The sequence below is a fragment of the Carcharodon carcharias genome, chromosome 10, assembly GCF_017639515.1.
Source record: "Carcharodon carcharias isolate sCarCar2 chromosome 10, sCarCar2.pri, whole genome shotgun sequence".
Taxonomy (NCBI): domain Eukaryota; kingdom Metazoa; phylum Chordata; class Chondrichthyes; order Lamniformes; family Lamnidae; genus Carcharodon; species Carcharodon carcharias.
In genome coordinates, this window is record NC_054476.1 from 104,683,772 (window position 1) to 104,711,586 (window position 27,815).

Genomic DNA, 27,815 nt, shown 5'->3' on the forward strand with positions numbered 1-27,815 from the left:
TCCGGCTTTGTTTGGCGGTCGCTCTGTGATGACGCAATGCACAGCGACGGATTGTGTCCAGCATGTGTCCAGCTGTTTAGCCCGGGTCCCGGTCTGTGTCCCTGATGGAAAGCACCCCCCCACCAGCCAAGAAGTTTAAAACCTCGTTGTCGCTGTGCGGCCAAAGGCGGGACCATGCGTTCACCAAGGAGATGGAGCAACAGCGGAGAGAGCTTCCCATCTCCCGGGCTCGGGGCAAACTCATCGGGCAGCTGCGGCAGCTGGAGACGGCGATTATCATAGGTAGCGACCCCACACCGCACACACACACCCCACACACAACCACCCCCACCCACACACACCCACTCCCCACCCAGCCCCCCCCACCCACACACACCCACTCCCCACACACCCACTCCCCACCCAGCCCCCCCACCCACACACACCCACTCCCCACACACCCACTCCCCACCCAGCCCCCCCCACCCACACACACCCACTCCCCACCCAGCCCCCCCCACCCACACGCACCCACTCCCCACACACCCCCCACACACACACCCCGCCCCCACACACCCACTCCCCACACACAGCCACACACACCCACTCCCCCCACACAGCCACCCCACCCACACACATCCACTCCCCCCACACAGCCCCCACACCCACACACACCCACTCCCCACACACAGCACCCCCCCCACGCACACACCCCCCAAACACACACCCCCCCACCCACACACATCCATTCCCCACACACATCCACTCCCCACACACAGCCCCACCCACCCACACACACCCACTCCCCACACGCAGCTCCCCCCACCCACACACACCCACTCCCCACACACACACCCACTCCCCCCACCCACACACACCCACTCCCCACACGCAGCTCCCCCCACCCACACACACCCACTCCCCACACACACATACACACACACCCACCCCGCCCAGACACACACCCCGCCCAGACAACCCCTCCACACACCCACTCCCCACACACAGACCCCCCCACCCACACACACCCACTCCCCCCACACACACATCCCCACACACACACACCTACTCCCCACGCACAGCTCCCCCCAACCACACACACCCACTCCCCACACACCCATCCCTCACACATACACCCACCCCCCCCACACACACCCCCCCCCACAAACACACACCCCCTCCCACACCCCCCCCCTCCCACACCCCCCCCGCACACCACCCCCCCCCGCACACCCCCCCCCCCTCGCACACACCTACCCTCACCCACACACCTACCCTCACCCACACACCTACCCTCACCCACACACCTACCCTCACCCACACACCTACCCTCACCCACACACATACCCTCACCCACACACACACCCTCACCCACACACCTACCCTCACCCACACACCTACCCTCACCCACACACCTACCCTCACCCACACACCTACCCTCACCCACACACACACCCTCACCCACACACACACCCTCACCCGCACACACACCCTCACCCACACACACACCCTCACCCACACACATACACACCCCTCCCACAAACAACCTCCACACACACCCCCAACACCCACAGCCACGCGCACACCCACACCCCCTCACACACAAACCCACACACCCCCCCACACACACACACACACACACACACACTCCACACACACACACACACACACACACACACATCCCCCAACACACGCACCTCCCTCCCACACACACAGCCCACCCCACACACGTCCCCCACACAGACCCCTCCCCACACAGATCCCCCCCAACACAGATCCCCCCCCACACAGACCTCCCCCCCCACACAAACCCCCACCACACGCACAGACTCCCCCCACACGCACAGACTGCCCCCGAGGCGCCCAGCCTCCCCCCGAGGCGCCCAGCCTCCCCCCCAGGCGCCCAGCCTCCCCCCCAGGCGCCCAGCCTCCCCCCCAGGCGCCCAGCCTCCCCCCCAGGCACCCAGCCTCCCCCCCAGGCGCCCAGCCTCCCCCCCGACGCGCACACGGTCTCTCCGCCCCCCCCAGGCACCATCACTCGCGCCCCCCCCCCCCCCCCCACGCGCCCTCCCTGGCCCCCCCCCCCCCCCCCCCCCCCCCCCCCCCCCCCCCCCCCCGCGTGCCCACCCTTTCCCCGTGAAGCCTCCCCCCAACCCCCACGCATCCTCTCCCCCACCCCCTACACACACCCCCACCCTCCCCCTTCCCCCCTGCAAGCTCTGTGCGTGTGTCAGCCCCACTGTGCCGCCCCCGGCCTGAGCTGTGTGTGCACCTCTGCACCAGCCTCCACCCCTACTCCCCACATGCAGGTTACTGGACTTTGGGTGCATATCAGACACTTTTTAAATGAGTTGAGGGCTTTTGCCTCTCCTGCCCTTTCAGACCGAGAGTTTCAGACCCCTGCCACCCTCTGGGTGAAAATATTTTTTTCACTTCCCTTCTAATCTTTCTACCAATCACTTTAAGTCTATGCTTTGTAATCACTGACCTCCCTGCCAAAGTATATATGGGCTTCCCATCTACTCTATCCAGGCCTCTCATAATTAGTACATCTCAATCAGATCTTTCCTCATAGCTGCAATAGTCCTGGCAATATCCTTGTAAATCTCCTCTGTACCCTCTCTAATGCAATTCCATCCTTTCTGGAATGAGGTGACCAGAACTGCACACAGTTGAAGCCTAACTAATGTTTTATACAGTTCCAGCATAACCACCCTGCTGTTATACTCTATGCCTTGGCTAATAGATGAAAGGATGCCATATATCTTAACACCTTATCAACATGTCCTGCTACCACCTGGGACCTGTGGATGTGCTATCCAATGTCCCCCACTTTCTCTACACCACTCTGTATCCTCCCATTTATTGTGTAATCCTTCATTCAAATCTAACCTATACCAATAGAAGGAAGGATTCTTCAGCCTATTGGTTCTGAGGGTCTCAAAGGAAATGAGTTTGGACAGTTTCAACTGGGCCAGAGTGTATAGATCCTCAGCTCGTTCTGTGTTTCTTTTCAATTCGAGGTGAGACAGGTTCTGGAAAGACGACCCAGATTCCTCAGTATCTGTATGAAGCTGGCATCGGGCGACAGGGTGTCATTGCCATCACACAGCCCCGGCGAGTGGCAGCGATATCACTCGCAGCCAGGGTCGCCGAAGAAAAGAAAACTGAGTTAGGCATGTTGGTAAGATTTGTTTTTATTTGTTTTCAGGATGTTGGTGACACTGTCAAAGCCACCATTTATTGTTCACCCTTAGTTGTCCCTGGCGTGGTCCTTCTAACAACAAACTAAATAGGAACTGGAGTTGGCCATTCAGCCCTCAGAGTCTGTTCCATCGCTTAATACAATCGTGGCTGATCATCTACCTCATCTACACCTTCCTGCCTGATCCCCATATCACTTGCTTCCCTTAACATTCAAGAACCTATTGATCTGTCTTGAATTTAGCCAACAGCTGAGCCACCACAGCCCTCCGGGGTAGAGAATTCCAAAGATTCTGCACCTCTGAAATAGTGAATGGTTGTTTATCAGACTGGAGGGGAATACACTGTGGCATCTCCAGGACCATTACTCTTTTAATGTATGTTTCCAACCTGGACTGGGTGTGGGCAGCATTACGAAGTCGATAGATGGCACAAGGCTTGGGAGGATAGTAAAGACTTCAGTAAGACATAGACAGACTGGTGAATGGGGTAGGCACATAGTAAATGTAAAGTCAAGTGATGCATTTTGGTAGAAAGAATGATGAAAGGCAATATTAACTAAATGGTGCGATTTTAAAGGGAGGACAGAAACAGAGCTGAGAGTTCTCACAGTGTTTCAAGGTGGCAGAACAAGTTGATGAGGTTTTTCAGAAACATGGTATCCTTGACCTTATAAATAGAAGCATAGAATATAAAAGCAATGAAGTTAAGCTCAATCTTTATAAATCACTGGTTAGGCCTCAGCAGGAGTGTTATGTTCAGCTCCGGTATCACATTTTAGGAAGGGTGTCAAGGCCTTAGAGAGGTTGAAGAAGAGATTTGCTGAAACTCTACCAGTTTGTTATTGGAGAGACCAGAGAAGTGAGAATTGCCCTTGCTGGAGCAGTGAAGGTTAGGGAGATTATGAGGCGTTCAGTATTAATTGGGTTATAATAGAGTTGAGACTGAGAAACTATTTCCACTGCTACAGGGGCAGTAACAAGTGAGCACAGATTTAAAATAAATGCCAAAAACAGGTGGTGATGAGAATCTTTTTACTCCTGCCTGATAAGGCGGTCGAACCAGATTCAAAAATATAACTTAATACAAAAGCAAAATACGTTGGATGCTGAAAATCTGAAATAAAAACAAAAATTGCTGGAAACACTGAGCAGGTCAGGCCGCATGTGTGAAGAGGAAGAGTTAACAGCTCAGGTCAATCAGAATTTTGACCTGAAGCATTAACTTTCTTTCTCTTAACAGATGCTGCCTTACCTGCTGAGTGTTTCCAGCATTTTGTTCTTATTTCAAATGAAACCTTGGTGAAGTGGGTTTAGAAAGGAAACATTTGTAAAGCTATGGGGAAAAGAGCAGGAAAGTGGACTCGGTAGTTCTTTCAGAGAGCTGCCACAGGCATCATGGACTGAACAGCCATCTGTGCTGTATGACTTGAAACACAGTCTAGAAGTGATGTCCTTTAGGACTCGGTCAGCATTGATATTCCCCACCCAATGTACATTTTGTGCCCTTGCTAACTCTGTGCTTCATGCAAATAGTGTTCAACATGGAGACATACTGAAACATCAGCTAAGGGAGAACAGTAGATGGTAATCAGCAGGAGGCCTCCTTGCCCATGTCTGTCTCTGGGCCCCATAAACTTTCATGATATTGGGTCAGTGTTCAGGGCTTCCAGGACCACTATAGATAAAAACAAAAAAACTGCGGATGCTGGAAATCCAAAACAAAAACAGAATTACCCGGAAAAACTCAGCAGGTCTGGCAGCATCGGCGGAGAAGAAAAGAGTCGACGTTTCGAGTCCTCATGACCCTTGACAGAGTTCTGTCGAAGGGTCATGAGGACTCGAAACGTCGACTCTTCTCCGCCGATGCTGCCAGACCTGCTGAGTTTTTCCGGGTAATTTTGTTTTTGTTTCTTCCAGGACCACTACCTGTGCATGTGGGTGGGTAGGTGTGGGAGTCTGGTATGTTGGCTGGTTGGTATGATTATGGGCTTGACTAGGTTTGTGACAGCTCTCCCAACTTGCTAGATTTTCATTTAGGTCTGAAAGATATATTTTTTCACTGTAGTATTGTTTAGTTCTGCGCTGCTAACTTGCTACTATATCACAGAAATAGATATTCAGCATAATACATCTGTATCACTGTTTCATGTCCACACAAGCTGCTTTCACCCTTACTTATTCCTTGATTCTTAATGTACTTTTCTAATTTCCTCTTAAATGCATTATTTACTATTCCCCTCAACTACTCAATTCTTGCCAATCTGGGTAAAGAGGTTTCTCCTGAATTCCCTATTGGATTTATTATTTTCTATTTATCAGCCTTGGTTTTGGCTCACCCCAGTTTTATCTATACCTATCCTATTGAATCCCTTCATTATTTTAAAAATTTCCATAAGGTCACTTCCCAGTCTTATTTTTTCTAAGTAAAAGAGCCCCAGTTTGTTCTATCTTCAAGAGTATTCTGCTTTTTAATTCTTATGACCAAAGTGAATAACCTCGCTTCCCCACGTTATACTCCATCTACCACCATGTTGTCCACTCAATTAACCTGTCCACATCTTGCATCTGCTCTGAAGCCCTCATTCATGCCTTCATTGCATCTAGACTTGACTGGCTGGTCTCCCACATACTGCCCTCTGTAAACTTGAGATCATATAAAATTCTGCTGCCCTTGTCCTAACTTGCACAATGTCCTGTTCACCTGTTGCCCATGTTGGCTGACCTACTCTGCTTCCTGGTTAACAACTCCTTGATTGTCAAATTTTCAGCCTTGGTTTCAAATCCGCCATGGTCGTGTCCCTCCCTATCTCTGTAATCCTCATCAGCCCTACAATGTTCAGATATCTGCACTCACCTAACTCTGCCCTCTTGAGTAGCCCTGATTTTAATGACGTCACCATTGGCAGACCATGGGCCCTAAACTCTGGAATACCCTCCCTTTCTGCCTCTCTTTCATCATTGAAGATACTCCTTTAAACCTACCTATTTGCCTTAATCATATTATGTCACATTTTGCTGCCAGTAAAGTCTGCTCGGATGTTTTATTACAAAAAAGCTGCTATATAATTACAAAAGTAAAATGCTACAGATGTTGGAAATCTGAAATAAAAACTGAAAATATCAGAAATACTCATCAGGCCAGGCAACATCTGGAGAGGGAGAAACAGAGTTAATGTTTCAGGTTACAATGACCTTTCATCAGAATTGCACACACGGAGAGATCTAATAAGGTTTGAGGAAGTGAAGGTGAGGGGTGGTGGCAGTGGGAAAAAGAATGAAAGGGAAGGCTTGTGATAGGCTAAAAGGGAAGGAGAGATTAAATGATAAAAGAGTTGATTGTGCACGGTAAAAGGAATGGTAATAGGAGAAGTGAGGAAACAAAAGATGTCCAGAGGAGGTGTGAATGACAGGATGATGAACAGCTGTCCTGCATAATCAATAAAAGAGAAAAGTGAGGAAAAACTAACAGCAGCAGAGGAAATATGGTTCCAGAGGTTAGAGTTTGAAATTGTTGAATGTGGTATTGATTCAGGATGACTGTAAACCACTGCAGGCTATGTAATGTGGGCACACCCACAGTGCTGTTCGGAAGGGAGTTCCAGGATTTTGACCCAGTGAACGGTGAAGGAGCGTGTGTGGCTTGGAGAGAACTTGCATTTGCCGATGGTCCCATGGATCTGCTGCCCTTTCCCTAAGTGGTAGAGGTCATGGGTTTGGCAGGTGCTGTCAAAGGAGCCTTGGTGTGTTTCTGTCGTGCATCTTGTGCATGGCACACGCTGCTGCCACTGTGTGTCGGTGGTGTAGGAAGTAAATGTTTAAGGAAGTGGAAGGGTTGCCAATCAAGCAGGTTGCTTTGTCCTGGATGATGCTGAGCTTTTTGAGTGATGTTGGAGCTGCACTCATCCAGGCAAGTGGAGAGTATTCCATTACCCTCTTGACTTGTGCCTTGTAGATGGTGGACAGGCTTTGGGGAGTCAGGAGGTGAGTTTTGCCCAGTTTTGAGTTGCTGGATCGGTTCGAAATCTAACCCATCTTGCATGGTGGTAGTGCCACACAGCATGATGGAGGGTATCCTCAATGTGAAGTGGGACCTTGTCTCCTCAAAGACTGTGTGATGGTCACTCCTAAAGATACTGTCATGGCTAGATGCAATAATACAAAATTAGGTGTTTTCTGTTGTTGGTCCCCTCACCACTTGCTGCAGACCCAGTCAAGCAGCTACGTCCTCTAGGACTTGGCCAGTTCAGTCAGTAATGATGCTACCGAGACACACTCCTACTCAGGGTACATTCTGTACCTTTGCCACCCTCAGTTCTTCCTCCAAGTGGTGCTCAACGTGGAGAATCCCAGAATTGTTGCAACTAAGAAGGAGGCCAATTGGCCCATCTTGTCTGCAATGGCTCTCCGAATGAGCAACTCACCTCGTTCCATTTTCCAGCCTTCTCCCCATAACCCTGCACATTCTTTCTTTTCAAATAACAGTCTTATCCCCTTTTGATTGCTTCAATTGAACCTACACCTACCACAATCTCAGGCAATGCATTCCAGACCCTAATTACTCACTGTTTGAAAATGTTTTTCCTCCTATGACTAATTGCTTTAAATCTGTGGCCTCTCATTCTCAATCTGTTTATGAGTGGGAGCAGTTTCTCTTTATCCACTCTGTCCAGACCCCTCATGATTTTGAATACTTCTATCAAAATTCCTCTCAGCCTTCTTTTCTCTGAGCAAAACAGTCCTAACTTCTCCAACCTATTTTCATAACTGAAGTTTCTCATCACTGGAACCATTCTCGTGAATCTTTTCTGCACTCTGTCCAATGCCTTCACATCCTTCCTAAAGTGCAGCACCCAGAACTGGGCGCAATACTCCAGCTGAGGCCTGACTAGTGACATACACAAGTTCAACATAACCTCCTTGCTATATGCTCCTAATAATTAAGTCTAGAATACAGTATGCTTTATTAACTGCTCTCTCAACCTGTCCTGCCACCTTAAATGACTTATGCAAACATACACCCATGTCTCCCTGCCCCCCCCCTTTAGAGTTGTACCCCTATTTTCTACTCTCTCCGTGTTCTTTCTAATAAAATGAATCACTTCACATTTCTTTGTGTTGAATTTCATCTGCCACCTGTCTGTCCATTCCACCAACTTGTCTATGTCCTTTTGAGGTTCTCCACTATCCTCCTCACAGTTCACAATGTTTCCAAGTTGTGTATCATCCACAAATTTGTTCTGATTCATCAGCTGAAGGCGGAGTGGGGGGATGCAGTATATGGTAGTCAGGTTTCCTTGTCCATGTTTGACCTGATGCCACGAGACTTCATCGGGTCCAGAGTCAATGTTTGGCACTCCTGGGACTACTACTTTCCGACTGTATACCACAGGGCTGCCACCTTTGGCGAGTCATTCTGTCTGTCTCAAATAGGACATACCCAAAGATTGTGATGGTGGTGCCTGGGCTGTAGTCATACTCACAGAATCATACCTTACAGACAATGTCAGGCTGTTGCTTGACTAGTCTGTGAGACAGCTCTCCCAATTTTGGCACAAGCCCCCAGATGTTAGTAACGAGGCCTTTGCAGGGTTGACAGGACTGGGTTTGCCGTTGTCGTTTCTGGTGCCTGGATTGGTGCTGCGTGATCCATCCAGTCTCATTCGTTTTAGACTTTGTCGTGGTTTGGTACAATTGAGTGGCTTGCTAGGCCATTTCATAGGACATTTAAGAGTCATTGTAGACCAGACCAGTTAAAGACAGCAGATTTCCTTCCCTAAAGGGCATTAGTGAACCAGGTGGGTTTTTACAACAATCGACAATGGTTTCATGGTCACTATAACTGAGACTAGCTTTTTAATTCCAGATTCATTAATTCAATTCAGATTCCACCAGTTACTCTGTTAGGATTTGAATCCGTGTCTTCAGCATTAGCCTGTGCCTCTGGATTACTAGTCCAGTGACATTTTCACTGCATCACTGCCTCCCCTGTCATTTCAATGTTGTTCTCTGATTTGATAATCTGCTTGCTCTGTGCGCTGGTAGCCATTGTTAGCTGGACATGTGCAAACCCCTTTACTTCACGCCAGAAGTGTGTGCATGCATTTTGGATACAATTTTCTTGTGCTAGGAGTCCCCAGAATGCCTAATTTTAAAATATAAAGGCACCATGGGGCTCCATTTTACCCCACTATTTGCCAGATTCCTTGTATCTGCAGCTTGCTTTTAACCCCGTCCTCCACCTCTGTGCATTTTCCTTTTTGTGGGCATCATTAACTTGAATTTATGTGATGCCTCACAAGGTACTTCACAGGAGCATTATCAAACAAAATTGGACATTAAGCCACAGAGCTGACAGACAAAGAGGTCGGTTTTATGGAGCATCTTGAAGAGAGAGAGGCAGGGAAGCTTAAAGATGGAATTTTAGGTCTTGCTGTTTGTGTAGCTGAAAGCACAGCCACCAGTGATTAAAGTCGGATGTTAAAGAGGCCAGAATTAGACAAGCGCAGATATCTTTGAGGGTTGAGGGGCTGAACAAGGTTACAGGTAGGGAGGGGCAAGGACATGGATGGGATTTCAAAATTATAAAACAAATATTAACATTAACATTCTTCATTTATTTGTTGCCTACCTGTGGTTAGCATAACTAATTTGTATGTCTCCCTTTCTCTAACCTTATGAAAGCGCTTATCTTTTAGATTATCGTTCTGATAATTGTGCACTTGAAGCATGAACTTCTCTGCTGTTTACGGATGCTAATTGACTTGATTTGTGTTCCTAACATTTTCTGCTTTCCTTTGATTTTCCCCATTTATAGTTTGTTAATGTTTCTCCTAAATTTATGTCTCAGATTGGATATACTGTGAGGTTTGAAGATCTCACCTCTGACAAGAGTAAAATCAAGTTTTTAACAGATGGGATGCTGCTTCGTGAGGCAATAGTAGACCCACTCCTTCGCAGGTACACTGTTGTGATTTTGGATGAGGCCCATGAAAGGACTGTCCACACGGATGTTCTCTTTGGCATTGTGAAAGCTGCACAGAGAAAACGAAAGGAACTCAATAAATTGTCACTGAAGGTAAGGGGTGGGGTGGAGGGGCATTTATCACCTAATCACATGCAAAATTCTAGAAAACTGAACAATGTTTCTGAATCCCAACCTTACCCCAAGTTCTTACTGTGTTATGGAACAGTACAGAACAGGAGGCGGCCATCTGTTCATTGAATCTTTGTCAACTCTTATCCAAGAGCGATCTAGTTAGTTCCACTCTCTGTTCTTTCCCCATATTTTGTCTCCAAATATTTATCCTATTCCCTTTTGAAGTCTCCCATTGAATCTGTATCCATCATCCCATCAGGCAGCGCATTCTAAGTCCCAACCTTTCGTGACATAGAAGTTTTTCCTCATGTTGCCTCTGGTTCTTTTGCCAATCGCCTTAAATCTGCACCCTCTTTTTATCTGCTCTTTAGCAATTGGAAACAGTTTATCTCTATTTACTTTATCTAAACCCTTCATGATTTTAAAGCCCTGAATCAAATCTCCTTTAATCATTCACTGCTCTGAAGAAAACAACCCCAGATTCTCCAGTCTATCCACATAACTGTAACAACCTTATCCCTGGAGTCCTTCAAGTAAATCTCTTTGCTCCTTCCTGAAGCCTTCAGCTCCTTTCTAAAATGCAGTGGCCAGGATTGGACAAAATGTTGCAGTCAGGGCTAACTAGTGTTTTATGTAGGTTTGGGATAACTTCCTGCCTTTTGTCTTGTATGTTTCTGTTCATAAAACACAGGCTTCCATTTTTTTTATTAACTCCTTTGTTAAGTTGCCCTGTCACATTCAAAGATTTGTGTACAAACACTGCTCGGTCTCCCTGTTCAGGTGCCCCCTTATAAGTTGTACTATTTAACTTGTATTGCCTTTCCTCCAAAATATATCTGCTCGCACTTTTTTGCATTGAATTTCATCAGCCGTTTGCCTGGCCATTCCACTGGCCTGACGATGTCCTCTTGAAGTTTATCACCATCTTCCTCACTTTACCACACTTCCAAGTTTTGTGTCACCTGAAAATTTGAACTTGACTCCTGTACCCTCAAGTCTAATTTGTTAATGTTTCTCAAAAACAGCAATGGGAAACACCACTGTATACCTCCTGTCAGTCTGCAAAACAGCCATTCACCACATCTCTGTTGTCTATCCAGCAGCTAATATTGTATCCAGGCTGTTGCTGCTCCTTTTTATCCTGTGAGCTTTAACATAACTAACAAGCATAATATGCGATACTTAATATCAAACACCTTTTGAAAGTCCATATACACACATCAACTAACACCCTTGTGGGCGGGTTTGCTAGTGCTGTTCGGAGGAGTTTAAACTAATTCGGCAGGGGGAGGGGACACAGAATGTTAGCAGAATAGGGACGCATCATAATACAGTAAAACAATCAAGTCAGAGGGAGTACAGCTGCATTGAGCTTCAGGGGAGTAAGGCAAGGCTGAATGGCCCCTAATGCCAGAAGTATTACAGGTAAAATGGATGAGTAAAGGGTGAGGATTGACACGTGGAATTGTGATATAGTAGCCATCACAGAGACGTGGTTGAGGGAGGGGCAGGATTGACAGCTTAACATTTTGGGATATAGAATTTTCAGGCGAGACAGGGGACGGGGTAAAACAGGAGGAGGCATTGCATTATTAGTTAAGGAGTCAGTTACTGCAGTAAGGAGAGATGATACCTTGGAGGGAGCATCGAATGAAGGTTTGTGGGTAGAGCTTAGGAATAAAAAAGGGGCAGCCACATTGTTAGGTGTTTATTGTAGACCTCAAGATAGTCAGCGGGAAATTGAGGAGCAAATTTGTGCACAATTTGCGGAGGTGTGTAAAAACAATAACAATAGGGTAAAGATATTAGGTGATTTCAACTTCCCAACATTAATTGGGATAGACATAAGTGTTAAGGGCTTGGATGGAGTGGATTTCTTGAAATGTGTACAGGAGAACTTTTTAGGTCAATATGTAGAGGGTCCGGCAAGGGATGGTGTACTGCTGGACCTAATTCTGGGGAATGAAGCTGGACAGGTGGCTGAGGTGGTGGTGGAGGAGCATTTTAGTGATAGCGACCACAACATGGTACAATTTAAAACAAAAACAAAAATACCTGGAAAAACTCAGCAGGTCTGACAGCATCTGTGGAGAGGGATACAGTTACGTTTTGAGTCCGTATGACCCTTCATCAGAACTAAAAAATATAGAAATGAGATGAAATATAAGCTGGTAGAGGGGAGTGGGAGGGACAGGTAGAGGTACAATTTAAGCTTGTTATGGACAAAGAAATGGACAAGTTGCAAAAAAATGTTTTGGATTGGGGGAGAGTGGATTTTAGTAAAATAAGGCAGGATCTAGCCAAGGTAGACTGGGAACAGCTACATGTGGGGAAATCTGCAGAAGAGCAGTGGGAGGCATTCAAAAAGGAAATGGGGAGGGTACAGGCTCAACATGTTCCCTCTAGGGTGATAGGAAAGAGTAACAAGCCCAGAGAACCATGGATGACCAGAGATATTCAGGATCAGATGAAAAGGAAAAGAGAGGCTTTTAGCAGGTACAAGGGAAACACGTATTAGTGGAGTACAGACAGTGCAGGGTGGAGCTTAAGAAAGCAATTAGGAGAGCAAAGAGGGGATATGAGAAAGCTCTGGCTGGTAGGGAAAATCCCAAGATGGGAAAATCCCAAGATAATGTATAAGTATAACAATGGGAAGAAAATAACCAGGGAAAGAGTAGGGCCCATTAGGGACTAAGAGGGCAATCTAAGGATGGAGCCAGAGGGCAGTGATAGAGTGTTGAACGAATACTTCATTTCCGTCTTCACCCAAGAGAATGAGGATGAAGGTATGGAACTCGGGGAGAGGGACTGCGAGGCTCTTGAGCAAATTGATATAGGGAGTGACAAGGTATTGGAGGTGTTGGCAGGCATAAAACTGGACAAATCTCCAGGTCCGGATGATTTGTGTCGCAGACTGCTGAGGGAGGCAAGGGAGGAGATCGAAGGGGCTCTGACCCAAATTTTTAATTCCTCTCTGGCCAGGGGGGAGGTCCCAGAGGACTGGAGAACAGCTCATGTTGTTCTGCTATTTAAGAAGAGTTGTAGAGAGAAGCCAGGGAACTACAGACCAGTGAGTTTCGCATCAGTGGTAGGGAAACTATTGGAGAAAATTCTGAAGTAGAGAATCTATTTCCACTTGGCGAGGCAAGGTTTGATCAGGGATGGTCAGCATGGCTTTGTCAGAGGGAGGTCATGCCTAACAAATTTGATTGAATTTTTTGAGGAGGTGACCAGGTGTGTAGATGAGTGTAGTGTAGTTGATGTAGTTTATATGGATTTCAGCAAAGCCTTTGAGAAGAACTCACATGGGAGACTTATAAAGAAGGCAAATGCACATGGGATACAGGGTAATCTGATAAGGTGGATTCAAAATTGGCTTAGTTGTAGGAAACAGAGGCTGATGACAGAAGGTTGCTTTAGTGACTGGAAGCCAGTGTCCAGTGGTGTACCACAGGGATCTGTGCTGGGTCCCCTATTATTCATAATTTATATAAACGGCACAGATGACTATGTGTGTGTGTGTGTGGGTAGGTAGGGAGGTCATGTTGGAGTTGTATAGAACCTTGGTGAGGCCACAGCTGGAGTTCTGTGTGCAGTTCTGGTCATCACATTATAGGAAGGATGTGATTGCACTGGAGGGGGTGCAGAGGAGATTCACCAGGATATTGCCTAGGATGAAACATTTAAGTTATGAAGCGAGGTTGGATAGACTTGGGTTGTTTTCGTTGGAGCAGAGAAGACTGAGGGGCGACCTGATCGAGGTGTATACGATTATGAGGGGCATGGACAGTGTGGATAGGGAGCAGCTGTTCCCCTTTGTTGAAGGGTCAGTCACGAGGGGGCAGAAGTTCAAGGTGAGGGGCAGGAGGTTTAGGGGGGGTTGTGAGGAAAAACATTTTTACCCAGGGGGTGGTGATGGTCTGAAATGCACTGCCTGGGAGGGTGGTGGAGGCAGGTTGCCTCATACCCTTTAAAAAGTACCTGGATGAGCACTTGGCACATCATAACATTCAAGGTTATAGGCCAAGTGCTGGTAAATGGGATTAGGTCGGTGGATCAGGTGTTTCTCACGTGTCGGTGCAGACTCGTTGAGCCGAGGGGCCTCTTCTGCACTGGCTGATTCTGTGAATTGCACTACCCATATCCACTCTGTTATCTCATCAAAAAACTCAACTAAATTAGTCAAACACAATTTGACTCCCTCCCCATCTCTAACTCCACCTCGACAGCAAGTAATACTTCGTCACTAAGACTGCGACCATCCCTTCTGCCAACTCTGTTGCGTCCATACTTCTGCTTGCTGGCCATGCCAAATCCCCCCTCAACTGGGGTCTTGAACTTGCACCTTTCTCCAGTTTCTTGACTCAAACCAGTTATTAACCCCCCCTCAAAAAAATCCACATTCACCCTCTGTCGTGAGGGGCAATTGCTTATCTCCAATCTACCTTGTCCTTGAAAATGTCTCCTTCCAAATTTGTGACCATTTTTCCTGCAAATTCACATTGAAACCTCTGTCATCAGGTTTCTGCCCCTGCTACAGCACTGAAACAGTCCACAAATGATCCTCTGAGGCTGCACCATCCCTCCTCATTCTTCTGAACATCTCTGCACCATCTCAGCTTTTCTGCAGACTTTATCACTGGACACTACACCCTTGTACTACAACATCTCTCTTCCATTGTCTGTTCTGTGGGACTGCCACTCTTAGCAATCTAGTTGTAGCCAGAGAATCTTCAGCAATGGCTTCTCTTCCTTCTCCCACATTGTTACCTTGGGGTCCCTTCACTTCCAGATCTTCATCCTGCCCTTTGGCACCATCTGCAAACATGACGTTAACTTTCACAAGTCTACCCATGATATCCACCTCTCTCGACCCGCTCTGTGCTTGTTTGATAGCTGCTGTTGAATAAATGATTATTTCCTCCAGTTTAACTTTGTATAGGATCTATATAGAATCCACAGCATAAAAACTCAATCCAACTGGTCTGTGCCAAATAATTTATGTAATCGATCTTAGGAGCCCTTGTTCAGAACTCACCCACAAGTGGAAACTGTTTCTCCACATATGCCCCCTCAAACCCCTTTGTAATTGTCAAGACCTGTTGTCATGTACGGTGAAACTTGGATTTCCTGTACTTTGCAGTATGGAGGAAGTACTGCAAACTCTTGAATGGAAAATTATTTCATAACTTCAAAGGGGCAATTTTTCTCACTTGCATTACTGATTATCTTCGCATTAACTTGTCCCATTAGGATGCCATTTTAATTCCCTCTTTATCAGAACAAAGGTCCTTAGGAGTCAAAACAATTTGAATGATTCTTCCTTCCACAGCTTCCAGCCTCATAGTCTCCCAACCTCAGACTTCTACCTCCTACCCAAAATCCACAAACAGGACTGTCCTGGCAGACTGATCAAGTCAGCCTGTTCCTGTCCCATGGAACTCATTTCTTGCTATCTTGACTCCATTCTCTCCCCCATTGTCCTGTCCCTTCCCACCTACATCCGTGATTCCTCTGACACCTACATCATGTCAACAATTTCCAGTTCCCTGGCCCCAACCGCCGCCTCTTCACCATGGACGTCCAATCCCTCTACACCTCCATCCCCCACCGGGATGGTCTGATGGGTCTCCGCTTCTTCCTCAAACAGAGGCCCGAACAATCCCCATCCACCACTACTCTCCTCTGTCTGGCTGAACTTGTTCTCACACTGAACAATTTCTCCTTAAACTCCTCTCACTTTCTCCAAATAAAAGGTGTGGCTATGGGTACCTGCTTGGGCCCCAGTTATGCCTGTCTCTTTATGGGGTATGTGGAACATTCCTTGTTCCAGTCCTACTCCAGCCCCCTCCCACAACTTTTTCCGGTACATCGATGATTGCTTCGGTGCTGCTTCATGCTCTCATCTGGACCTGGAAAAATTTATTTATTTTGCTTCCAATTTCCACCCCTCCATCATTTTCACATGATCCATCCCTGACACCTCCCTTCCCTTCCTTGACCTTTCAGTCTCAATTTCTGGTGATAGACTGTCCACCGATATTCATTACAAGCCTACCGACTCCCACAGCTACCTCGACTATAGCTCCTCACACCCCGCTTCCTGTAAGGATTGCATCCCATTCTCTCAGTTCCTTCGCCTCTGTTGCATCTGTTCTGATGATGCCACTTTCAAAAACAGTTCCTCTGACATGACCTTAATCGAGATTTTCCACTCACGGTGGTTGATAGGGCCCTCAACCGTGTCTGGCCCATCTCCCGCGCATCCACCCTAACACCTTCCTCTCCCTCCCAGAACCATGATAGGGTCCCCCTTGTCCTCACTTATCACCCCACCAGCCTCTGCATTCAAAGAATCATCCTCCGCCATTTCTGCCAACTCCAGCATGATGCCACCACCAAACACAACTTCCCTTCACCCCCCTGGTGGCATTCCGCAGGGATCGTTCCCTCCGGGACACCCTGGTCCACTCCTCCATCACCCCTACACCTCAACCCCCTCTTACGGTACCTTCCCATGCAACCGCGGAAGGTGCAACACCTGCCCCTTTACTCCCCCTCTCCTCACCGTCCAAGGGCCCAAACACTCCTTTCAAAGTGAAGCAGCATTTCACTTGCACTTCTCTCAATTTAATCTACTGCATTCGTTACTCCCAATGTGGTTTCCTCTACATTGAAGAGACCAAACGCAGACTGGGTGACCGCTTTGCAGAACACCTTCGGTCTGTCCGCAAGCATGACCCAGACCTCCCTGTCGCTTGCCATTTCAACACTCCACCCTGCTCTCATGCCCACATGTCCGTCCTTGGCCTGCTGCATTGTTCCAGTGAAGCTCAACGCAAACTGGAGGATCAGCACCTCATCTTCCGACTAGGCACTTTACAGCCTTCCGGACTGAATATTGAGTTCAACAATTTTAGTTCATGAACTCTCTCCTCCATCCCCACCCCCTTTCCGACCTCCCCTTTTTTTTCCAATAATTTATATAGATTTTTCTTTTCCCACCTATTTCCATTATTTTTAAATGTATTTCCATCCGTTGTTTTATCTCTTCCTTTTAGCCTATTTCGGTTCCTTCCCTTCACCCCACCCCACCCCCACTAGGGCTATCTGTACCTTGCTTGTCCTGCTTTCTACCCTTAATTAGCACATTGCTTAGATAATATCATCACCTTCAACACCTCTTTGTCCTTTTGTCTATGACATCTTTTGGCCATCTCCACCTATCACTGGCCCTCTATTCAGCTCTACCTGTTTCCCCCCCCGCCCCCCCTTAAACCAGCTTATATTTCACCACTTTTCTAATTTTACTTAGTTCTGTTGAAGAGTCATATGGACTTGAAACGTTAACTGTGTTCCTCTCCGCAGATGCTGCCAGACCTGCTGAGCTCAGTTTTTCCAGGTATTTTTGTTTTTGTTTTGAATGATTCTTCCTTTTCTCTCTGAAAGGTAATTGTCATGTCTGCCACAATGGATGTAGATCTCTTCTCCCAGTACTTTAACGGAGCACCCGTTTTGTATCTTGAAGGGAGGCAGCATTCTATTCAGATCTTTTACACAAAGAAACCTCAGAGTGACTACTTCCATGCTTCTCTCGTGTCAATCTTTCAGATCCACCAGGTGAGCTTATATACAAAGTATCTTGGCCAAATAATCTGTTGCCCTTTTCATTCTGACCATTGGGTTAGATTTTGTCTGAATTTTGAATGCTTTCATTTTTGCAGTATTATTAATATAAAGTGCGCATTCAAAAGGGGTAACACAATCAATCTTTAATCTATTAAAAATCTCACAAAGGGTGTGTACCCCCTGTCCGCAAACCTCATTTTCTGTTACTTTGGTGTCAACATCTTCCATTCAACTCTCTCAATCCAGTTGCAGATTCGGAGCATGAGGGGACTGGGATGAATTTCTGTAGACTCTTTCTAACAACTTAATCATCACCTCCCTGTAGATGCAGCCTCTCATCACTGGTATAATTTAATGATTCGTTTCTGCACCATCACCCATATCCTTGACCATATCCTAAAAGGAGGCATTCAAACCCAGATATGCCGTTTGATGGTTCGGTTGTGTAGAGCCTTAGTCAGATCCAATCTAGTGTACTGCATTCAGTTTTGAGCAGTGGATCTCTGGAAGGATACATTGGCCTTGGAGGAGTACAGCATAGATTCATCAGAATGCTAGCCAGGTTAAATTATATGTGCAGGTTGCATAAACTTGGTCCTTATTGTTTTGGGTTTTGAAGGTTGATGGATGATCGAATCAAGATGTTTAAAATGATAAAGGGATTCAATACGATAGTTAAACAAAACCAATCTCCTTTGGGATAATCCAGAACAAGGGGTCATAATCATGAAATTAGAAACAAAAACAAAAATTGCTGGAAAAACTCAGCAGGTCTGACAGCATCTGTGGAAAGGAGGACAGTTAACATTTCGAATCCATATGACTCCTCTTCAGAACTAAAGAGGAATAAGAAATGTGGTGAAATATAAGCTGTTTAAAGGGGAATGGGACAGGTGGAGCTGGATAGAGTGGCCAGTGGAGGCAAACGAGAGATTGCGAAAGATGTCATAAACAAAAGGACAAAGGGGTGTTGACGGTCGTGATATTAGCTAAAGAATGGGCTAATGGTGGCATTAAGAGTAGAAAGCTGGATGAGCAAGTGACAGGTGGCCCTAGTGGGGGTGGGGTTGGGGGAATGGATCGAAATAGGCTAAAAGGTGGAGATAAAACAATGGACGGAAATACATTTTAAAAATAATTATAGAAATAGGTGGGAAAAGAAAAAAAAAATATATAAAAAAAAATTATTATTATTAGAAAAATGGATCAAAAAGGGGGTGAAGATGGAGAAGAGAATTCATGATCTGAAGTTGTTGAACTCAATGTTGAGTCCGGAAGGCTGTAAAGAAGAGTCTTACGGACTCGAAATGTTAACTCTGTTTTCCTTTCCACAGATGCTGTCAGACGTGCTGAGTTTTTCCAGCAATTTTTGTTTTTGTTTCAGATTTCCAGCATCCGCAGTATTTTACTTTTATCATGAAATTAGAGATTGACCAGTCGGGAGTGAAATCAGGAAGCACTTTTCACACACCATTCAGTTGAAATATGGAATTATCTCCCTACAAGAGGCTGGGGATCAGTTTAAATTTTCAAGACTGAGATTTTTGTCAGGTCAGGTTATCACATGATGTGGCAGTTGTACAAATTAGCTGTGATCTAATTGAGTGCTGGGTCTGAATGGCCTCCTGTTCCTATTCTTTTCCAACTGCAGAATAATCAGTAACGTGCAGAAATCATGTGCCCAATCTATTAACCCTTAGATAATTGCTGAAGTTGTGGAGGGTTTCTCTGTAGTTAACCACATTCCCTATTATTCTGTAATCAGCTAATGTTGATATTGTGCCCCTCCCATCCTCCAAACCAACAGCTTTGATCCCTGGGGAGATATGGCAGTTCGCATCCATTGACTCTTCAAAAAAATGTTTGTTTTCTATTCTTTAACCAACTTCCTACCATGGTGTAACACCCTTTGATACTATGTGATTAATGTTGTTCGCTAGCTTCCCACGCAGCACCGATCTAAAACCTTGTGATGACCCACATGCACAATATCCACTGCATTTCCTTTATTAATGCCATCCATTAATTCTCAGTTACATCTTTCAGATACCATTTGTTGATTTACCCATATCTTTCTGGGTGATCTGTGTATTTTGGTGTCCAGGAGTTTACCTCAGAGTTGGGCCAATTGGTCTGTAGTTACCTGGTTTACTCCTTTTTCACTTTTTTTGAACAGTGGTAATACTCCAGTTCTCTGGAACAGCTGCCATATCCATCTCAATGTTTGGAAGATTGTGGTCTAAGCCTTTGCTCTTTTCTCAAACTTTCTCCATCATAGTAAAGTTGCAGCCATCAGATCCCAGTGCCTTTTCCACTTTGACACCCAGCAGTTACTTTAGTATTCCTTATCTGTCGTTCTTTTTCTTCAGACTGCTCCACCACCTCCTCATGTATCACTTCATTCCCAATGCTATAGTCACGATAGAGTATCAATTTAGTTGTGACAGAGGAAAATCCATCAGATTATGGAAAAGTATCCTGGATATTGGAATGCTACTTGCTTCACTTCTGTTATGTTCTTGTGAAAATACCCTGTCACATATAGAGGAATCCTTGACCATCTCTTGCATTATTTTTATGATATTGTGCGTGTCCTTACAGATATGTGGTATTCACAATTGAAAGAAAATTTAATGAAAGGTAATATGAGGAATGGGGAAGGTGTTTGAAAGAATGTTGCTGTGAAAATATGGTAATTGTTGCTTTTCCAACAGGAAGCACCGCCTTCACACAACATTCTAGTTTTTCTGACTGGACAGGAGGAGATTGAGGCCATGAGTAGAATGTGCAGGGACATTGCAAAGCACCTTCCACAAGGCTGTGCACAGATGTCAGTATTTCCTCTGTATGCATCACTCCCTCACCTACAGCAGCTTCGAGTCTTTCAACTGGGACAGAAGGTACTTTTTAAAATTCCTGAACTGTTGATCAAATCATAAAATAAGCATTAAAAGATCTGTTTATTCTTCATAGAATTAACAATTGTTAAAGCAGGATTGTTGGAATATACATTAGGCTGTTAGCCTGTAGACAAAATCTGATTTGTGAGCTCCCTTTAGCTGTTAGGTCCCTAACAGGTCTCTTCACCCTTGCATCCATGTATGCAAAGCTGATTTAACTTTAGCTCAACTTTAGCCCTTTAAGCTTGCAGTCCTAGAAAAGGTTACTGCGTGATTGCTGGATTTAAGCCTACAGAAAATTATTGTAATATGCTTTGGGAAGCTTGTAATTTCCCTGTTGATTGCGCAGCACAGTTCCTTCCATCTAATGCTACGGTCAGATTTCATGTTTGTCCTTGTAGCACCTGTCTCTGTGCATTTAATATGCAGTAACTAATGGGTTTTATAATACCCCAGTTTATAATCAAATATAATACCTATTACTTCATGATAGCATAATGACAATGTTACTGGACTACGAATCCAGAGGCCTGCTATGGAGACATGAGTTCAAATCCCCGCACAGCAGCTGGGCAGTTTAAGCTGACTTAATCAAAAAATCTGGAATAAAACGCTAGTCTCATTAAAAATGATCGTGAAACTACCCAGATTGTCATTAAAAATCCATCTGGTCAGTAAGGGGTGCATGAGGAGACAAGCGGCTACACTGAAGTGATATGGAGACCAAGTGAGTCGCAAATTAGGCTCACGTGGGAATTCAGTGCATGGAGGAAAGAGGTGTGCTGTACATAGGAATTATTCTAAGTCAGGTACAAGAGCAGCTGAGCAGAAATGGACCTGGGTGTAAACCCCACCTTTGGAGCTGAATTTGGAAAAAAAATCAAACAGTGACATCGCAGGAAAATCATAAGTTTGTTAGTTGAATGGAAACCATTGTTAGGGAGTGTCTTTATATAGCCATAAATTAGAAAAGCACATTATTTTGAAAGAAATAGCTACTTGGATTTGAGTAAGAAACACTAGGAATAAGGGGAAGTCAGGACCAGTAACATAAAGTAAGATAAGTAAACCGAAGTAAAACACAGTTAACGTAAGGAAAGTAAAGACAGGACAGGGCCACTCAGTCGTATGGAATGCATGTCCTGTAATATGTGGGAAGTTGCAGACACTACTGGTGTCCTAGATGACCACATGTGCAGGAAGTGTCACCAGCTGCAGAAACTTGAGCTCCGGGTTTCGGAGCTCGAGCGGTGGCTGGACTCACTGTGGTGCATCCGCAAAGCAGAGAGCTACGTGGATAGCACATTCAGAGAGGAGGTCACACCACAGGTTAGGAATGTGGTGGCAGAAAAAGAATGGGTGACCGCCAGCAGTCTAAGAGAACCAGGTACTGAAGGAGTCCCTTGGGGTCCTGCTCGCTAATTGGTTTTTCCATTTTGGATACTGGCGAGGGCATTGAGTCCTCAGAAGAGTGTAGTCACAGCCACGAGCAGCACGGCTTTACAGGAGGGGAGGAAGATGAAAGGAAGAGCAATAGATAGGGGTTTCATTAGTTAACAGACAGGCGTTTCTGTGGCTGTAGACGTGACTCCAAGATGGTATGTTGCCTCCTTGGTACCAGGGTCAAGGATGTCACCAAGCAGCTGCAGGACATTGTTCTGGAGGAGGGTGAGTAGCTAGAGGCTGTGGTCCACCTTGGTACCAATGACTTAGGTAGGAAGGGGGATGTGGTCTTGCAGACGAAATATAGGGAGCTAGGTGGAAAATTAGCAAACAGGACCTCAAAAGCAGTAATCTCCAGATTACTCCCAGTGCCACGTGCAAGTGAGTACAGGAATAAGAGGATAAAGTAGATGAATGTATGGCTGGAAAGATGGTGCAGGAGGACTTTAGATTCCTTGGACATTGGGAGTGCCTCTAGGGTGGATGGCACCTGTACAAGCTGGACAAGTTGCCCCTGAATAGAGCTGGGACTGAGTTCCTTGCGGGGCATTTTGCTAGTGCAGTTGGAGGGGCTTTAAACTAACTCAGGCTGTAGGAGCCAGGAGAGAATATTGGAGGGTTATACCAAGGTGCACAAAATACTGGGAAGGACAGATAGCACTAGAATAGAGAATAGTAAGTTAATAGGTGAGTTCGGAGAAAGGGAGAAAGAAACAAAGCCTAAATCAGGGTTATACTGCATGAATGTGAATCCACGGAGTATAATAAATAAGATTGGGCAGCTACAGGTGCAGATTGCCATGTGGAAATATGATGTTGTGGCGATAACTGAGACCTGGCTCAAGGAAGAGTAAAACTGGCCGATAAATATTTCCGAGTACAAGGTGTTCAGAAAAGATAGGAAAGGAAGGAAAGTGGGAGGGGTGTCGGTATTGGTTAAGGAGAGCTTTGCAGTGTTGGAGAAAGAGGATGTCCCAAAGGGTTCAAGGACAGAATCAATTTGGCTCAAGCTAAGGAACAAAAAGCTTGCAACTTCATTGTTCCGTGTAGTCTATAAACCATGAACTGGTGGGGAGGATGTTGAGGAACAAATCTGAAAGGAAATTATAGAGAGGTGCAAACATTATGGGGTAGTTATAAGGGGGACTTTAATTACCCGAATAGAGTAGTGAAGCCTTGCTTCAGTTGAATAGAAGCTTGGTTAGATCTCACCTGGAGTACTGTGTGCAGTTTTGGTCCCCTTACTTCAGAAAGGATATTATTGCCATCGTGGGAGTGTAATGAAGGTTCACCAGACTTATCTGGGGATGACGGGACTGTCTTATGAAGGAAACTGGGCCTGTATTCTCTAGAGTTTCGAAGAGTGAGAGGTGATCTCATTGGAATCTACAAAACACTTAAAGGAATAGGCAGGGTAAATGCAGGTAAGATGCTTCCCCTGGTTGGGGAGTCTAGAACCAGGGAACACAGTTTCAAAATAAGAGGGAAGCCAATTAAGACCGAGATGAGGAGAACTTTCTTTACTCAGAAGGTTGTGAATCTTTGGAATTCTCTACCCCAGAGGGCTGTGGAAGCTCAGTCATTGAGTATGTTTAAGGTAGAGATTGATAGATTTCTGATTAACAATAATGTAAAGGGTTATGGGGGTAGTGTGGGTAAAAGATATTGAGATGTTCGATCAGCCATGATCGTATTGAATGACGGAGCAGGCTCAATGGGCTGAATGGCCTTCTCCTGTTCCTATGTTCCTAGACTGGGATAGTGATAGTGTAAAGTGCAGGGAGGGGCAAGAATTCCTAGATTGTGTTCAGGAGAATTTTCTACAGCAGTATGTGACCAGTCCAACAAGAAAGGAGGCACTGCTAGATCTGGTTCTTGAAAATGAGGTGGGCCAAGTAGCTCAAGTGTCAGTGGGGGAACATTTAGGAATTAGTGATCATTATGTCATAAGATTTAGGATGGTGGTAGAAAAGGACAATGGGAAATCCAGAGTAAGAATAATTAACTGAGGGAGAGCCGACTTCAATGGGGCAAGAATGGAGCTGGGTCAGATAGACAGGAGCCAAAGGTTGGCAGGAAAATCTGCAGTTGAACAATGGGCTACCTTGATGAAGAGAGAGTTTGGTCACAGTCAAGGTATATTCCTCAAAAGGGAAAGGTAGGGCAGACAAATCCAGAGCTCCCTGGATGACAAATGAGATATAAATTAAGATAAAGAAGAGAAAGTGTGCTTATGACAGGTGTCAGGCAGAACATACAACTGAGAACGAAGTTAAATACAGAAGGTTCAGAGGAGTGGTGAAGAAGCAAATAAGAGAAGCGAAGAGGGAGTATGAGAGATGACTAGCAGCAACATAAAGGGGAACCTCAAAGTCTTCTATGGGCATATAAATAGTAAAAGGGTGGTAAAAGGAGGAATAGGGCCAATTAGGGATCAAAAAAGGGAATTTGCACATGGAGGCTGGGGGCATGGCTGAGGTGTTAAATGAATGCTTTACATCGTCTTTACCAAGCAAGCATTGCTACCCAAGTCATAGTGACAGGGGATGAAACACTGTCACTAGGAGGGTTCAAAATTGATAAGGAGGTGGTATTGGATAAAGAATTGATACTTAAAGTTGACAAAGCACCGGGACTTGATGAGATGCATCCAAGGCTATTGAAGGAAGAGAGAGTAGAGAGTGCAGGGTCATTGGCCATAATCTTTCAGTATTCTCTGGAATCAGGGGAGGTGCCAGAGGACTGGAGAATTGCAAATATTACACCCTTGTCCAAAAAAGGTTGAAAGGATAAGCCCAGCAATTACAAAGCAGTCAGTTTAACTTCGGTGCTGGGAAGCTTCTAGAAACAATTATTCAGGATAGAATTAATAGTCACATGGAAAAATATGTGTTGATTAGGAAGAGCCAGCATGAATTTCTTAAGCGAAATTTTATTCATTCACGGTATTTGGGCTTCGCTGGCTGGGCCAACATTTATTGCCCATCCCTAATTGCCTTTGAGAAGGTGGTGGTGAGCTGCCTTCTTGAACCGTTGCAGCCCCTGTGGTGTAGGTACAACCACATTGCTGTCAGAAAGGAAATTTCAGGATTTTGACCCAGCGACAGCGAAGGAACAGGGATATATTTCCAAGTCAGGATGGTGAGTGACTTGGAGGGGAACTTGCAGGTGGTGGTATTCCCATCTATCTGCTACCCTTGTCCTTCTAGGTGGTACGGGTTGTGGGTTTGGAAGGTGCTGCCTAAGGAGCTTTGGTGAACTCCTTCAGTGCATCTTACAGATGGTATACATTGCTGCTACTAAACTAACATGCTGGAGCTTTTTGAAGAGGTAACAGAGAGGGTTGACGAGGGTAATGCTGTTGATGTGGTGTATATGGACTTCTAAAAGGCATTTGATACAGTGACACACAACAGACTTATGAGAAAAGTTATGGCTTATGGAATAAAAGGGACAGTAGCAACATGGATACAAAATTGGCTAAAAAATAGGAAGCAGACAGTAATGGTTAATGGGGTATTTTTCAAGCTGGAAGAAGGTTTGCAGTGGCGTTCCCCAGGGGCCGGTACTTTTCCTGATATATATTAATGATCTAGATCTTGGTGTGCAGGGGACAATTTCAAAGTTTACGGATGATACAAAACTTGAAAGCATTGTAAGCTATGAGGAGGACAGTGTAGCACTTTAAAAGGACATAGACCAGTTGATGGAATGGGCAGACAGGTGGCAGATGAAGTTCAATGCTAAGGAGTGTGAGGTGATGCATTTTAGTAGGAAGAATATAGAGAGGCAATATAAAATAAGGGGTACAATTCTTAACGGTATGCAGGAGCAGAGAGACCAGAGTGTATATGTACATAGATCATTAAAGGTGGCAGGACAGGTGGAGAGAACAGTTAATAAAGCATACAGTACTCTGGGCTTTATTAATAGGGGCATAGAGTACAAGAACAAAGAGGTTATGCTGAACTTGTATAGGACACGAGTTAGACCTCAGCTGGAGTATTGTGCCACATTATAGGAAGGATGTGAACACATTGGAGAGGATGCAGAACAGGTTTACAAAAATGGTTCCAAGGATGAGAAACTTCAGCTATGAGGTTAGATTGGAGAAGTTGGGACTGTTCTGCTTGGAGAGAAGAAGACTAAGAGGAGATTTGATAGAGATGCTCAAAATCATGAGGGGGCTGGATAGAGTAGATAGGGAGAAGCTGTACCTACTCGTAAAAGGATCAAGAACAAGAGGGCACAGATTTAAAGTGATTTGCAAAAGAAGGAAATGCGATGTGAGAAAAAAACTTATTCACACAGCGAATAGTTCAGGTCTGGAATGCGCTGCCTGGAAGTGTGGTTCAATCGAGGCATTCAAGAAGGCATTAGATGATTATTTAAATAGAAACAATGCGCAGGGGTATGGGGAAAAGACAGCAGGATAGGCACTGAGTCTAATGCTCATTCAGAGAGCTGGTGCAGGCGCAATGGGCCTAATGGCCTCCTTCTGCACAAAGCGATGCTGTGGTTCACTCATGTCCTTCAGGGGATGAAATCTTCTGTGCTCACCCGGTCTGGCCCACAGGTTACTCCAGATCCACAACAATGTGATTGAACGTTAACTGCCATCTGACAGGGCAGTAGCAAGCGATTCAGTTGTATCAAACCACCATGGAAAACAACACTATGGGTGTACCTACCCCACATGGACTGCAGAGATTCAAGACGGTGACTCAGTACCACCAGTCAATTAGAGATCGGAAATAAATGCAGACCTTGCTGTAACACCCAAATGCCATGAACAAATATAAAAAAAATCTCTGGCTCTACATTTAAACAGTGCCACAAAACACTGGCTGTCAAACTCAAATGATTCATGTCCTTTTTGAGCAGGACATTGGAAAGGAGGTTACGAGTAAAAATTGGGATGCAGAGAATTATATGAAAATGAAGGATACTGCAGTGGCTTGTGATGATGTGTGTTTTATCTCTGTAGAACTGCCGCAAAGTGATTCTTTCCACAAACATTGCGGAAACATCTGTCACGATTCCTGGCATCAAGTATGTTGTTGATACGGGGATGGTGAAAGCCAAGCACTACACACCTGGTAGGTGATATTACTCCCTTAAGGCTCTCCACCTTGTCCCCCTCCTTGTCTTCACCCTGCTTCTGCCCCTATCCTATGGGATGTAGACAGATTAAGTGAACGGGCACAATTGTTGTCTTTGGCACATACCTGATTTCCATTGTTTCATCATTGGTGGCCAAGTTGTCAGTTGCCTCAGTCCTAAACTCTAGAATTTCCCTCCCTAAACCCCTCTGCCATTCCCTCTATCGCTTCACCCCTCTCCCCTCCTCTAAGAACTTCATTAAATCCTACTCCTATAACCAAACTTTTGGCCACCTATTGTCAATTATGTTGCTTGACTGATAAGGCTGCTCTTGAACACTTGGGCATGTGTTACTAGGCACTATAGAGACACATAGGAATGGAGGAGGCCATTTAGCCTTTCGAGCCTGTTTCCCCATTCAAATGATCATGGCTGATCTGTTACCTAATGCCATTTACC

At 45.5% G+C, this 27,815-nt stretch overlaps 1 protein-coding gene across 4 annotated transcripts in view; it reads left to right on the plus strand.

Annotated features, from left to right (window-relative positions):
* dhx33 (DEAH (Asp-Glu-Ala-His) box polypeptide 33) overlaps positions 1–27,815 on the plus strand; it is a 70,616-nt gene continuing 42,801 nt past the window's right edge. Inside the window, exons 1-7 of one of the 4 annotated variants that reach the window (XM_041196498.1) lie at positions 1–282; positions 3,003–3,163; positions 10,033–10,260; positions 17,650–17,683; positions 17,810–17,901; positions 20,625–20,810; positions 27,241–27,352. In XM_041196498.1, the coding sequence (XP_041052432.1) occupies positions 105–282; positions 3,003–3,163; positions 10,033–10,260; positions 17,650–17,683; positions 17,810–17,901; positions 20,625–20,810; positions 27,241–27,352 (991 nt within the window). In that variant the 5' untranslated portion in view covers positions 1–104. Of the gene's footprint in view, positions 283–3,002; positions 3,164–10,032; positions 10,261–17,649; positions 17,684–17,730; positions 17,902–20,624; positions 20,811–27,240; positions 27,353–27,815 lie in introns of all 4 variants that reach the window. The other 3 variants (XM_041196497.1, XM_041196499.1, XM_041196500.1) reach the window with 3 other exon arrangements.